Genomic DNA, 14,349 nt, shown 5'->3' on the forward strand with positions numbered 1-14,349 from the left:
ATGTTGATATTTAGATGCACCTCTTTTGGTACAAACACTTTACTTATAAAAAAAACAAACCAAAAGCAAGTGTTTTTCTGTTCCATAACAACATTTTTATAGTACACAAGTTACAATATAGCACCACTATCCTACACAGCAGAGAAATAAGGTTCTAGAAGGCAACCAAAAGCCGCAAAGGGGCATTTGTAGCGTACATTCCTATTCACATACTTAGTTAAAATATAAAATCATCCAAACGAAGGCTGCAGCCCCAGGAAATCCATACTGGATTTAATTCACCCAATTATGCTGCAATGGAACAATATTTACAGCATCATGGAAACGCTGCATACAACGGGTAGTACACATACGTGTCCATTGAGGGTTACACAATCAATGTGTCATGTGAATGATCACATTTGACAATACTTTAAAGCCTCAGAAAACAAGCCTGTCAATCTTGCCCTATAAAGTGGGGTGTTTTGTTTTACTTTTCCACATGCATTTTCACCCTACAAGTATGCAGACGAGAACCTTCAACTTCTCTATTCAAACTGTGCACGTCGTCTACACTTCAGCTACAGCACAACCAAACAGAACTTATTTAGAGGGGAAGAACACATGGGTGAATTTCTTCTGTGCTGTGCCTTGCAGAAGCACAGCACAGAACTTGAATGCTAAGGGAGGGAGCCTAAGGGCGCTTCAAGCCACCTTTGAACCTGCCAAGTCTCCCGATGCCAGGCTGCTCCTAGAAATAGCCCCCAGGACAACATATGCAGGCCAGGTGGTGCTGGAAAGACTCACAGTGGGGTGTATTACAGGCCTGTCCCTCCATCCTGGACAGACAGCCGACAGAATAAAGCAAATGCATGAAGAACTGAGGATTTGGCTCATTATGAGATGAGAGATGTTTGGAAAATAGAACTGTGCTACGTTTGCCCTTAAATATCACATAATCCATGGCTATTCAGTAACACGACTAATTCTGCTGACTGAAACTAAACTGAAAACTAAACTGAAAAGTCATTTTTTCCAAATGAATGATCTTTCACTGCTAAGAAAAACACCCTGTGAGTGGAAAGCAAAAGGTTAACTACTTTTTTACAATATAATGTTTCCTTCTACAGGGCTTGTTAAATGTAGTTCTAGTCTCTCTCTTTTTAGGGGCATCCTGCCATTCCTATTTAAGTGATGACAAATCACTAGAAACAGACGGATTCCTTTTTTCTTTGCCCCTCCATCCCCCATGCTACCTGAATTACTGAAGGAAAATGCCAGTGATGTACTCATCTGTGTTATTTCTCAACAGAACTGAATAGATGCTAGGTTTTGATATTGACCCTCTCGTTTGTGCAGGTGTCAGAAGAAAAGCTTAGATGTTTTTTGAAAGATGCTCCTCCCCTCCAACAAACTACCTATGAGCAATAACTATGGTTCCCCTCAGAGATCTGAGAGGGGGAAAGGTTACGTTCTATTCACAGATTAGGAAAAAGATGAACTAGAACAGTGTTTCTCAACCAGTGGGTCGTGACCTGCAGGGTATACCATGAAAGGCAATCAAAGTTTTCAATGTCTCACATCCCCTCTATTACAGTGTAAAGCAAAGAAAATCTCGCTCACCTGTTCCCCACACAGCCCTGCCCTTTCATGGTCAAGTACTCTCTGACATCCTCTCAAAAACATACACCCAGGTAAATTATACAGGCTTTCGCAAAAAGAAAAGGAGTACTTGTGGCACCTTAGAGACTAACCAAGTTATCTGAGCATAAGCTTTCATGAGCTACAGCTCACTTCATCGGATGTAGCTCATGAAAGCTTATGCTCAAATAAATTGGTTAGTCTCTAAGGTGCCACAAGTACTCCTTTTCTTTTTGCAAATACAGACTAACACGGCTGTTACTCTGAAACCTATACAGGCTTTGCAATGGTAGCATTAATACAGTTTTCACCCTGACTTTTACAGTCAGGGTAAGTGGGTCAGCACTCATTTTTTACTTTGAATAAGAGGTTGCCAATCTGAAAGCATTGAGAAACACTGCACTACAAAGGATCTGGAAGAACTCAAGCACATTAAAAGATACAGCAATAAAAGCTTTAAGACTAAATACTCACCTGAATTCATTTAGGGCGTCTACAATTCTGTTATATGCCAAGCTCCGTTGACTGGCATCAGCTGATCTACGGCTCATTTTCATAGCCTTGAAAACAATCATTAAACAGATAAACGAACGCCAGACGTGGCAACAGAGGTAAAGAAAATGGAAAACAAAGTCATGTGTTTGGCTTTATCTTTTATGCAACCAGTCAGGCAAATAACATTTTTTTAAACATGATAAATGATGGTACACTGCTAATTTTCATACGCAGGGAGAGTTTTATGTGTTTGCAGCCTCTTTCTCTTCCGCACTTTCAGTGATGAAAGCCAGAAAAGGGTTCAAAGGTTTCATATAGTCACTACTAAAGCATTTCCTAGAAGAGGATTTGAGACGAATTTATATGTAAAACTGTTCATTCTTAGAGAATCTGATAAGATTAGGAATCAGCAAAAAACAAAAATACTAGAGTTATTTAGAGCCCATACAAGCCCACTGAAGGATCCTGAACCTGCAATGCAATCCACTAGAGTAGACTCTTGTATAGCTGAGGAAAGGAGGCAAAGGAGGTCCTAAGCCACCTTTCAACCTTGGTTGATATTAGAGCTGGCTGGGAGCTGAAATTCCAGTGCAAGTTAGAGCAGCCTAAGGACTGTTCTAGCTTCCAGTGATCCTTGCAGAATAATGCAGCATGCTTTGTCCCCACCCCAACAGAGTCCCTATGCTGTTAGTAGGAAGCAGGGTCAAAGATCTGGCCCACTGAGCATAAATCATCTACAGATACATTAGTAAGATGCAAGGGAAAAAAAAATCGAATACAGAAAGTAAACGAAACCCAAGAGACTGTGTTTACCTGTTCTATTGCACTCTTCAGTTTGTTCATGTGACTCTCAAAAAGAGGGAAATGTGAAAAAAAGAAGTCATGAAATTTATTATTTTCATCTTCATCCTTTGAGAGTGAAAATATCACACCAATTGCTATCTTCTTTTTCCTAACAATTCCCGGGCTGGGACCAGAGCTGTCATCTGACAAATTAAAGCTTTCCTCTACGGACCTTGAAGGGGAAAAAGAAAAAGCTTGAGGAATTCATTGCTTTAAATGGCAGTTTGAGTTCTATGTAATTAAATATCAGAACATTTAACTTAAGCTAACTCCTTTTGTGTGCATTTGTTAAATCATCTTCCTTGGTAACATCAGTGTTGTCACTCTATAAAAGCATAACACATTATTGAAAGATGGGCCTTAAATCTCAAAGTCCAGATCTGATATTTCAATTCACACCTATTTTTGCCAATAGTTTGCTATTTTATTAGGATCTCAGGGCTTCTTCTCTTCAGAACTTGAATCCATATTTTTACCTGCAATTTGTTGTCCGTTTTATTCTGTGAAAAAGCAGTAAACACTATGAATAAATAAACCACAAAAAGCACCATAGATCGAATTCTAATTTCACTTACACCTGTATAAATACAACACAGCAAGTAATGGTGTTACACTGGGGTACGCCAGAGCAGAATCAGACTACAGGAATCTGCAAGAGCCTAAGGTAAAACCAGCGTTATCTCCAGCTCACCATCTAGGGAAGACCCCATTCTCCAAGCTTGTGGTCTGACTGCGACGCCAGCGTCTTTGGTAACTGCTGGCACAGCTTCTGGTAAGCGAAGAGCCCGGGGAAGGAAATGGAGTGATGAGCAGGCTGCTAAGAGATGCTGTAAGAATTAGAAAAACCAAGTGAAACACTTCCTACATAACTAAGGCACACAAAAGAAAAGAATATTTGGGAAATTACGGTAGCAGTTAGAGGGACCCCACTAAATGCATCTGATATAACTCAAACATCTGACTTGTCCTTCCTATCTATACACATATCTTATTTTAAAAATGTCCAGTTTACAGTAAAACCAGCAAAGTATACCAGCACTGATGTGCTGGAACAGACTTTAAACCCTCCAGTGTAGAGGTAATAAACAGCATAGGCACTGTATATATGCAGATACCTTGCACTGTGTCTCCAACCCCACAAGGATGAGAGAGAAAATTCTTCTTCAAAAAGATAAGAAACTTGGTAGTTTCAACCCCTTAACTACTCTCCAAAAGCAGAGGTGGAAACAGACAGGAAGGATGGCCTATGAGATGGAAATCCCCAGTCGTAACAGGCCCAGCGTCCTGAGTTTATTGGGGGAAATTACCCATTCTAAAAGCTGGAGATTATTATTGCCCTCAGTAATAATGGGCCACAATATTTTTGAACACGGAGTTTGTTGTTTGGGGTTTGATTTGAGTTTTGAAATTTCCCGGCTCATTGGGAGTGGATTGTATTCAATTGTACTACTGTGCTCAGAGTATTTCTATGAGGTATTTTTAAGTATATCAAGGTTGCTTAAAGTATATGGATAGGTGCCCTTCTCTAGCATTTGCATAAATATATATAAATGAATACATACATTTCAAAACAGATCATTATAGGAGGGAAAGTCAGATTTCTGGATTCTGGTTTTAGGGTGGTCACCAGGCAACAGAGAAGGTGGCTTAGGCAAGAGGATAGATGGATATCTAATAGCAATCATTCATTAGTGCTCTCTAGTGTGCTGGGTTTTACCAGATCTCGCTATGCCGCTGTCTCTATCCTCATTCTGCTCCCTCCCAGGCATGTCCATAGGGTTGCTGTGAACTGTAAAATAAGGCACACCAATTAGCAAGAGAATATACATTCCTGTCCCTGTTTGTAGTGTTCCAGTTAATTAACAAAACCAAATCATGCTCATCTCATTGCATTAATTTAGATATTTTTCAACACTCTGTGCAAGCCCATCACCAAGAGATGCTGCTAAGCTGAACAAGCCAAAACATTTATTTGAAAAGCTCTTACATATTTTTCTGAAGTCTGCCTCTTTATTTTAAGCACAAAAAGAACCAGACCCACATTCATTCTCTCTCCTACAAAAAGATTTTGGAGTAAAATTCTAATTTATAAAGGGCTTTAGCTGCTTGGCTAATACCCTTTTGGTACAAGACAAAAAGAGTAACTTAGATTTTAGACGTGTATAAACCAGCAACATTGAATAAATGCTTTATATACAAGTCTGGACCATGTAATAAAGAATTCTTCCAAAATATTTTACAATAGCAGTGAGGAAGGAAAAGGATTACTATTAAAACTTTATACAGTGAATTGCTTGTTCAGCTAAGCCTTGAGCAGCATCTGTATTCATAGCCAGTCCTTATGTGTATAGAAGATAAAAAGTGTCTCAATCATAATCTTAAATGTGATATATTTTACAGATCTGTGAAACAAAAGCTACTCAGCCATGGAAGTAAGACCCAGCCACTGAAAACAAGCATTGTTTATTTTAAATGAACCAAAAGAGACTACATATTTTTATAAATTTGGTTAAAACAAGTCCAGATCTAAATTAGCTTGGAAAGCAACTAGTGTCAAATATTGCCTCCTAAAATAAATATGCACCATGCAAATGGGTAAGTGTCTATAAAACAAAACTCATTAAGAGAACAGAACTTTTAAAGCATCTACTGCTCTCGAGGATATGTGCTTAAAATTCCCACAAACGATAAAAAGCTGAAAAGCAGGCATCTCTGCTCACTTTACATTTTCCCCATGCCCTCCAATTTCACAATTGTATTTTTAAAACATCTCTTATTTCCATGGCTACACTACAAATCCACACATCTTTGTTACATCAACTAGACTATCCACACAGCACACTGCAAACCTGCAAAGAAAGAGGCGCTCCGGATCAGGCGGAGCGGACCTTGTTCAGAGAACGCTCGCCTAGGGCTGCAAAGCTGTGAAAGACCTACACGGCAGAACGTAAAATACATATGAAAGAAGGAGGTTAGTAAAGCAGAGCTGAGTCTGTAGGAAAAAAAAAAAAAAAAAAAGTTATAAGCCAACATAAATGCAGACCAACAGATACAGAAGAATACAGCTCTTATGCTCAGCAAGAGTTACAATCCAAGCTGAAGTACCTATGACTAAAACATTGTCTTTCCAATATTATCTTTTTTTAAAAACAGGATCCAATTTTACATTACCGCCCATAAAAGGGACTTTTAAAATGCAAATAATTAATTTAGGCAGGAAGTTAAGAACACCTACTAGCTCGATTCACAGATATTAGATTTAGCCTGATGTAAAACATGTGTTTTAATATCTCCATTGAGTGAGTGGCTAGGGTATTCCACCTTTGAAGATGATGAAAATAAAAAGCATGAATAAATTAAGTTTAATAGAGTGGCGAGAAAAATTACAGGTCACAATCACTGCTCATGAAAATTAAGAGTCAATACATGACATTAGTCATAAGAATGGTGGACAAAAAATAAACAACTTTAAAACCATGGAAAAATTCATTATTGAAAGGTAAGTTACATCAGGGAAATACATTATGCTTGTTCTGCATACATAACAAAATAAAAAACAACACTGACATTTTTAATTAGTTAATTGCCAGCTGCACCAAAAAGCTGAATTTGGGAAGCTATTGTGCACCCAAGGTTTTCTATGTAAATTAATTAAAAAAATTCAGAAGTTTGCACTTTAACTAAAGCTTCCCTCCCTTCTCTTTAAGTGACTTAGTTCTTTATTAAGGAAAAAGATGATAGGGACTAGCTTAAAAAAAAAAAAAAAAAAAAAGCAGGCATGTATGAAAAGAGCAGTGGGTAAACAGTCCCCAACCAAAACACACAAACTTTTTTTATATCATGAGCTGGCAAGAGTCAGTGGGTTAGAAGCATTTTTTTTTTTTTTTAAATTTAGCTATACAAATGCTCCAGTTACAGATTAACTTCTTAGCCCTGTCTTGCCCATTGTTCCTTCTGCCTTGTTTACAGTTCCCACTTCAAACACTGATTAAAGGATTGAAAGTTCCTGCAGTTTCATGGCGGTCTCAGTATTTTTGTTTCTTCTTCTGAAATGCTCTATCATTTGCTAGCTGTGTATCTCTGCGACTCCCAACTGATGTACAGACACCCCCTACAGCAGCATGCTAGAAGAGCTATTTTCCTTCTTTTTGCTGCTGTAGAAGGCCATCATTATGATGCTTTGCTACACCTAAGTCACTGAATCAGAACCGTGACAATGCCCACGTTTTAATTTTCCCCTGTGGATTTTTTTGTGGGGGCCAGGAAGGTGGGGGTTGGCATACTAACCATTCTGCCAGACAAAAGCCACTGTCATACAAATTGCAAAGGAAAGGTGATATTTTCAAACATGCCTGAGTTAGGAACTTCTTTACTTTGGCTCTTAACTCACTTAGGCACTTCTCAAAATCTCACACAAAGCCCAAAAGAAATACTGAGTAATGAGAATGTACGACTTTGACTTTCCACATTTTGTAAATGTGGTTGCATTTAATGGACAACAGTCTCAAACCCCTTTACAAGGCTTCCCTTGTAAATGAATTCCTGGCAAGAAAAGTAGCACAAGCCTATTATCACTATTATACCTCAATTAGCTTGCAAATGATGATGCAAGTTTTAAAGAAATGTGTGCCACAACAAGGAGGAAAAAACATCTGTTGATGTTTCTGAACCTATTTAAAGCTGGTTCATTTCTGCAGTTTCAGCTATTTTAAAAGAATGACTTCATTTCTGATCTAGCAAGGCACTCACACGTGTTTAAGGTTAAGCACAAACGTCGTCCCATTGAGATGCATGAGGGCATGGATGGACCCTTGTTCCCAAGAACTGATGCTGTTATTTGGAAGCCAAAACCCCATTTTGGGGTAACAAGACATTCAATTAGCCTCAGAGGTCTGGATGCTAGAGCAGAAGAGTGTGTATGTCCACTGATAATCTCGGAAGCTGATCACTTAAAGTTTTAAAATTAACTTTTTCCAGCCAATTTTATTCTAACTATAATAGAACTGGCTTGAAAATTAAACTAACTAATTAAGGGAAAGTGGTGCTTACTAAGCAGGGCTGTATTTGTGTTTCCTGATATAGGCTGTATTTAAACCTCTAACCAAGATGGAAAAAAAGCTCTGTGTCCAATTACCAAGACCTAAGCTGTATGGCTTACTCTCCCCAAATCTATGCAAGGTTTCTTTCTATAAAATCCTTTGCTACTGTTTCAGTGGGTTTTATTAGCAGCATAATATGGAATTTTTCACAACAGACTGAAAATCTAGTGCTTATTCAATTAACAAAGGTACCAAGAAAGAAATTAAGCTTTTAAATTACCTATGTTTCCAAGGAGTCCATTCATAATTGTACTATGGTCTGGCTTTAATGTATTACTGTCCTGATTAATGAACTCAAGACTGTCCTGCAACCTAAAAAAAAAAAACAACCAAAAACCCAACAAAATCAGTAATTCACATTTTGGTACAGTGCTGTCTGATTTCATCAATAGCCTGAATGGAACAGACTAGCAACTAGTGCAGGGTTTCACTAAAGTTGTGGAAACCCCCCTACCACCTAATAGTGTTCACAAAGCCAGGCCAGCTGTACAGTTAGCTCATGCAAACTGAGCAGCAAGTAGCTGAAAGAAAGACCCACTCTGTAACACCTCACTCCCCAAAGGTATTATTGAGTGCCTTCAACTCTCATTGATTTCAGTAGGAATCAAAAGCACTCAGCCCCTTGCAGGATCAGTCTCCAATTGCCAAAATGCCAGCACCTGCTCTGAAGGAACACTCCATCCCTTTGCTTAAAGCAAGGTGAGGTGGAGATGACCACAAGCAAACAGTGGAGAGGCAAGCCACAGGAAACAATACAAAGTTCCTTGTGATGTAGAAAAAAGAATTTTGAGGCTCCTGACATGATCAGAATTCTCTTCCAAGTAGTGCTTAGGTTCAGCTACTCAGACTCAATGATATTATTTCTAATGTACTCACGTGTTTAGACTTCCATAGATGCTACTTCCAGTTCGAGCTGTAAAAACCTTGCTAAGCATGAGCTGAGGAGGGGAGCTATGAGACAAAGAAGGAAGAGGTCAGTACAGAACTATTGTCCCAAAACTTCCTTTTTTCTCCATTCATATTCCTTCAGATTTTAATGGTTTAAACATATAGCATGACAATTAGCCTAGCATTATTATAGGTCTAAAGCATTAACAGGATAAATACTATTTGTACCTGAACTTAGAAACTGCCTCTGCTCTGAATTGGAAACATTCACTGGAATAACAATTTTACCCCAATATAGAATCTTGTGAAAAGGACATCAGTAAAAAAAAAAAAAAGCAACAAAAAACAGAATGAGTCTCACCGGATTTGGTGAATTTTCAACGTAGAACCTTTGTAGCTCATGGCCACAGAGCCAAACATCATCTCTCCGAGCATATTGGCATCAGAGGAGCATCGAGAACCCTGCAGAACAAATCAGTTAATTATTTTGTTATGCACTTGAGCATTTCAAAAGCACGTTTTCAGTTAAGGCAACACAGAAACAAGGAAAAATATTTAAAAATGCTTTGCTCTGATGGATGCAAATATCAGGTACATTAGCAACACAACACGCTATAAGCCCCTTAAAAGCACAGTATAGTTTGCTGAGATAAGTTCTACTCCAAGAAGCAATCTTAAGGTTGGTTTGTGGACTGAACCAATCAGTACAATTACCAGAACAAACCTATCTCTATGGGAGGTGCAGTGCATTTCAGTACTGGCTGCTGGCAGTTGTTACTGAACACACAGCGGAGTCATAAAGGGTGGAGAGGAGTGGGATATATTCTTAGGAACTGATAAGGGATCAGTCCCCAGTTTCAAGGTGTAGATTAAGGCATAGAGTTCATACAAACCTGCCTGTGGCTGTAGAAATGCAACTTGTTTATAAAAACTGTGACAAAGTTCCTGCTCTACCTTAGTGGGTCTTGTGCTTATTGCTTGCCTTGGAGCTTCACAGCAGCCCTCAGCTTAGCCGTTTTTCTGAACCCACAGTCCAGGTCGATTCCTCCTGTGTCTGACCAGGAGTTGGGAGATTTGGGGGGAACCCGGGCCCGCCCTCTACTCCGGGTTCTAGCCCAGGGCCCTGTGGTATGCAGCTGTCTACAGTGCCTCCTGGAACAGCTGTGTGACAGCTACAAGTCCCTGGGCTACTTCCCCATAGCCTCCTCCCAACACCTTCTTTATCCTCACCACAGGACCTTCCTCCTGGTGTCTGATGATGCTTGTACTCCTCAGTCCTCCAACAGTCTGCGTTCTCACTTTCAGCTCCTAGTGCCTCTTGCTCCCAGCTCCTCACACACACCACAAACTGAAGTGAGCTCCTTTTAAACCCAGATACCCTGATTAGCCTGCCTTAATTGATTCTAGCAGCTTCTTGATTAGAACACCTGCAGCCAATCAGCCTGTCTGTCTTAATTGTCTCCAGAAGGTTCCTGATTGTTCTGGAACCTTACCTGTTACCTTACCCAGGGAAAAGGGATCTACTTAGCCTGGGGCTAATATATCTGCCTTCTGTTACTCTCCTGTAGCCATCTACATCTGACCCTGTCACAAAACATACAACTCTAACAGACTGCTATACAACCTGTCTTCCCAATTAAGATTTCTCCTGTTTGCAATATCGATAATTATAAAGAAATAATAAAGAAAAGGAGAAGACTTAAGTATTCTGTATAGTATTACATAGAGCAGTACAGAAAGCACTTCTAGAGGTGACCAAGCGATGCAAAAAGGGATTTGTAATTATGCTCTGAAATAAAATATTGATGAATTTGATTCACGGCTATTTGTACAATCCTATGAGTTGTTGTTCATGAGTATTCAGAAAGTCACTCTGGTATTTGTGAAACAGTTCACAAATACCAAAAGTCTCACAAATTTTAGTATCAATCATTTTCCTTCTGAATCTTTTTACCAGCAGTAAGTTATTTGTCATTCATTATTCTGCTCTTTAAAAAGTTTCAACTATCCAGACAAGAAACAGAAAAAAAATATCAGGTGACTTAAAGTGACCACTGAATAATGAATAGCAAATTGCTGAACAAAAACAGTTCACAGTCAGCTGACATGTGGTCACAAACTATTCCTTCCCCAGGTTCTCCCTTTTTCCACTGCAAACAAAAACTAGGTCTTCACTTTTAAGGTCATTCATGGATTAGCCCCACCCTATCCATAATCTTTTATGTACAATCGAGCCTTTAACCCGCTACCCTTGCCTTGCCTATGTTGCCAGCCTTTATCACCCATCAGTCCAATCGGCCCTCAAACACCTTAGTGCTTTTGCCCAGGCCCACCCTTTATGCACTGGAAGGAGTGCCCAGTAAAAATCCAAACAGACACTATATTGTCCTCCTTCAAAGCTCTCCTTAAATCTCGCTCTGCCATTTACCAGACATTTGACAAAGTCTACACAGTGGTGCTGTGTCTGCTGCTTATTACACTAACAATAATTGTGTCACTGTTACCTTGTGTTCCTCCCACATCTGTTGTGTCCACCTGTTGCCTCTTGTCTTATATTTAGGTTGTAAGTTCTCAGTTCCTCCACTGATTTCTGTCACTCATTAGTTGTGGTACTTTTTCCCAGGGGATACCATGCACTGAATAAGATCACCCTTTTTCATAATGCCACAAGAATACAAGAATTCCAGTCTTGTAGCACTTATTCTTTCACCCATATTTTGTTACAGAGTTTTATTAGCTGCTCAGTCAGAATTTTGCCTCCTGCTTTCAGTACATCTGCTTGAATTCTGTGAACATCAGGCGTTTCCCTTGTTTGAGGCCTTTGATGGCTGCTTTAATTTCATTGTGTGTTATTGGGACCTCTTCTATTTCCAACTTAGCACTGACATTTCTCTCAAACCTGGGCATGATTGTTGACTCTGGACAGTTTGTAATCTGAAATGGAAATGTTCTTTCCAGGCTTGTTCTTCATGCATTTTCAATATCTGTCCATGAGAATCATTGATCATCACCTGTGATGATCTAGTCTTTCAAAGAGGTCTTTCACTATTCTATACAGCTGCTTGAAATCTTCTCTCTTGTGCTGCTGCTTCTGCCTCTGCAGCCTTCTTCTGAACCCAGACATTTCTATCTTGCCTGAATTTCTTCTCTATTTCTTTGTCTTTTTCTCTGCATCTTGCATCTGCTCTAAAAGTTCTGCCTGTTTCTTGCACTATTCCTTTTTTACCTTCAGAGTTTTCTGTTTGTCAGTCGCTGCCCATGTTCCAGATGTAACAATCTATGCACCTTACTTTTGCCCTCTTCGGAGGCCCACTACTTCCTCTGCTGTCTCGACTACCATCTTCTTCCAGGCTGACCATCTGTCTTCCAGACTTCCATCAGTCTGGTTCTGTAAAATACTGGAAGGTTGCTAAATGCAATCTGGAATCTTATCTGCATTTCTCTGTCCTGGATCTTCTGTATTGCTATAACGTTCTTTTTGTCCATCTTTGTGAACTTTTTGAGTTTAATTTGTAATGTGGCCTCTCAGAGATAACGATCTGCGCCCTGATCTCTGCTGACTCTGACATCCCTCAAAGAAGATGCTCACCTCTCAAATATACACACATGACCTATCTTTATGATGTTTGAGCCACAGAGATTAAGGAGCCATTCATCATTATAAGTCTGGATGCCTTCTGCTGCTGTGCCCAGGACACCTTCCCAGCCAATCGAGTTGTTGCCAATTTGTGCATTGAAGTCACCTATCATCAAACTGATGTCTTGATTAGGCATGTCATCCAATACTTGCTGCACCTGCTTGTAGAATGTATTCTTTTCACTTTTGCCTAATGCATTTGTTGGTCATATACTTGGGCTACATTTACACTACAGAGCTTACAGCTGTCACACTGCTAGTACAGATGCTCTAAGGTGATGGGAGAGAGCTCTCCCGTCGACTTAATTAATCCACCCCCAACAAGCGGCAGTAGCTATGTCAGCGGGAGAAGCTGACATGTAGCCCACGAAAACTTATGCTCTAATCAATTGGTTAGTCTCTAAGGTGCCACAAGTACTCCTTGTTTTTTTGCGGATACAGAGTAACACGGCTGCTACTCTGAAACCTGTCATAATTCCTACACCTCTTTCACGGGTTCCTCCTCCTCAGCGCAAGATTGTAGCATCATCTTGGCACTCCCTGTGCCCACCTCATCTCACTGACACCAAGTATGTTCAGATGGTACTTTTTCATTTCTCATATAACTTGTGCCAACTTTTCCGTCCTACACATAGTAAATGCATTCAGTGTGCCTACTCCTGTTACAGATTTGGTTGTCAGGATTCAGTGTATCCAGTTCCCAGCTTCCTTCTGGCCTTCACCGAGATCTGTCATACTTGGGTTTTGAGCTCTGTGTGCACCTACAAGTAATGGCTTAATGGAACTGCTTCTGTTGCAGTACAGTTAACTTTGCCACTCTTAGCAACGGTGCCAGTCCCACGCTTGGATAAAAGAGTAGGGTTCTGCAGCTGGATTTGCAACCCACTCAGGTAAAACCTTACTGCCACACAAACTGTTCAGTTAATTATTATTAATTCTGTTTATTATGTTGCACCAAAGGGCCAACCAAGAATGGAGTCCTATTTGTGCATTGTACAAACACATAGTACTAGACTTCCCTTCGTTATCTTCCTTGTCCCAAAGAGCTTATACCCTAATAATAAATAATAACAATCATGTACAGTGCTTAGCACAATGAGGCCTTAATTGAGACTATTTGACTCTACTGCAATATAAAATGATTTTTATTATTTACAACAGTAAGACCACTTATGAATAATTATTATACTTGTAGAAATTTGTACATTTCTGAAGGATTTTCAAAGAGAAAATAGGGCTAAATTAGTAACAAATAATTTGACTAGCTCTGATTTGCTGCATTCCATCTCCTTTTAAATCTTTATTTGGCAACTTCTGCATTAAAATACCAGAGTTCAGAATTTCACACGTATTTAACATCTGGTTAAGAAAGATTTAAATCACTTGGCACCAGCTAAATGTGTTGCTATAAAGGATAATGTACACTTTCATGATTAAGCAGCAGGCAATGGCATTCACTAACATTAATTTAAACAGGTTCTCAGCCAGTAGAGTGTTTATCTGGGTTAATTTTAAGTTCAGCCCCATCAGGAAGGAAGATGAGAGGAGGGGATTTTGTGTGTGTGTGTGTCTTTTACAGAAATTATTTCCTCAAAATTACTTTAAGTAAATATAATTTCATATCACATACAAATCTCAACACTTCACTAATATCAGACAGGCCTACACCATAGTAATACCAGATATAATGCCTGCCAATGCATGGGGGGAAACTTAGACTGAATTATAGAATATAATAAAGAAACCATGGACTACCATAAGGAGAAA

At 39.4% G+C, this 14,349-nt stretch overlaps 1 protein-coding gene across 6 annotated transcripts in view; it reads right to left on the reverse strand.

Moving 5' to 3' along the window:
- Positions 1 to 14,349, reverse strand: part of FNIP1 (folliculin interacting protein 1) — a 93,915-nt gene that overhangs the window by 23,537 nt on the left and 56,029 nt on the right. For 4 of the 6 annotated variants that reach the window (XR_012160222.1, XM_073355618.1, XM_073355619.1 and 1 more), the window contains exons 4-11: positions 9,307 to 9,407; positions 8,934 to 9,008; positions 8,278 to 8,369; positions 5,808 to 5,891; positions 4,676 to 4,747; positions 3,650 to 3,785; positions 2,929 to 3,130; positions 2,095 to 2,180 (exon numbers count right to left, since the gene is read on the reverse strand). Coding sequence is in view for 5 of the 6 variants with exons in the window: in XM_073355618.1 (XP_073211719.1) it covers positions 2,095 to 2,180; positions 2,929 to 3,130; positions 3,650 to 3,785; positions 4,676 to 4,747; positions 5,808 to 5,891; positions 8,278 to 8,369; positions 8,934 to 9,008; positions 9,307 to 9,407 (848 nt within the window). In the remaining variant the exon portion in view is untranslated. Of the gene's footprint in view, positions 1 to 2,094; positions 2,181 to 2,928; positions 3,131 to 3,649; positions 3,786 to 4,675; positions 4,748 to 5,807; positions 5,951 to 8,277; positions 8,370 to 8,933; positions 9,009 to 9,306; positions 9,408 to 14,349 lie in introns of those variants that run through there. The other 2 variants (XM_073355620.1, XM_073355621.1) reach the window with 2 other exon arrangements.

The sequence above is a fragment of the Lepidochelys kempii genome, chromosome 8, assembly GCF_965140265.1.
Source record: "Lepidochelys kempii isolate rLepKem1 chromosome 8, rLepKem1.hap2, whole genome shotgun sequence".
NCBI classification, from domain to species: domain Eukaryota; kingdom Metazoa; phylum Chordata; order Testudines; family Cheloniidae; genus Lepidochelys; species Lepidochelys kempii.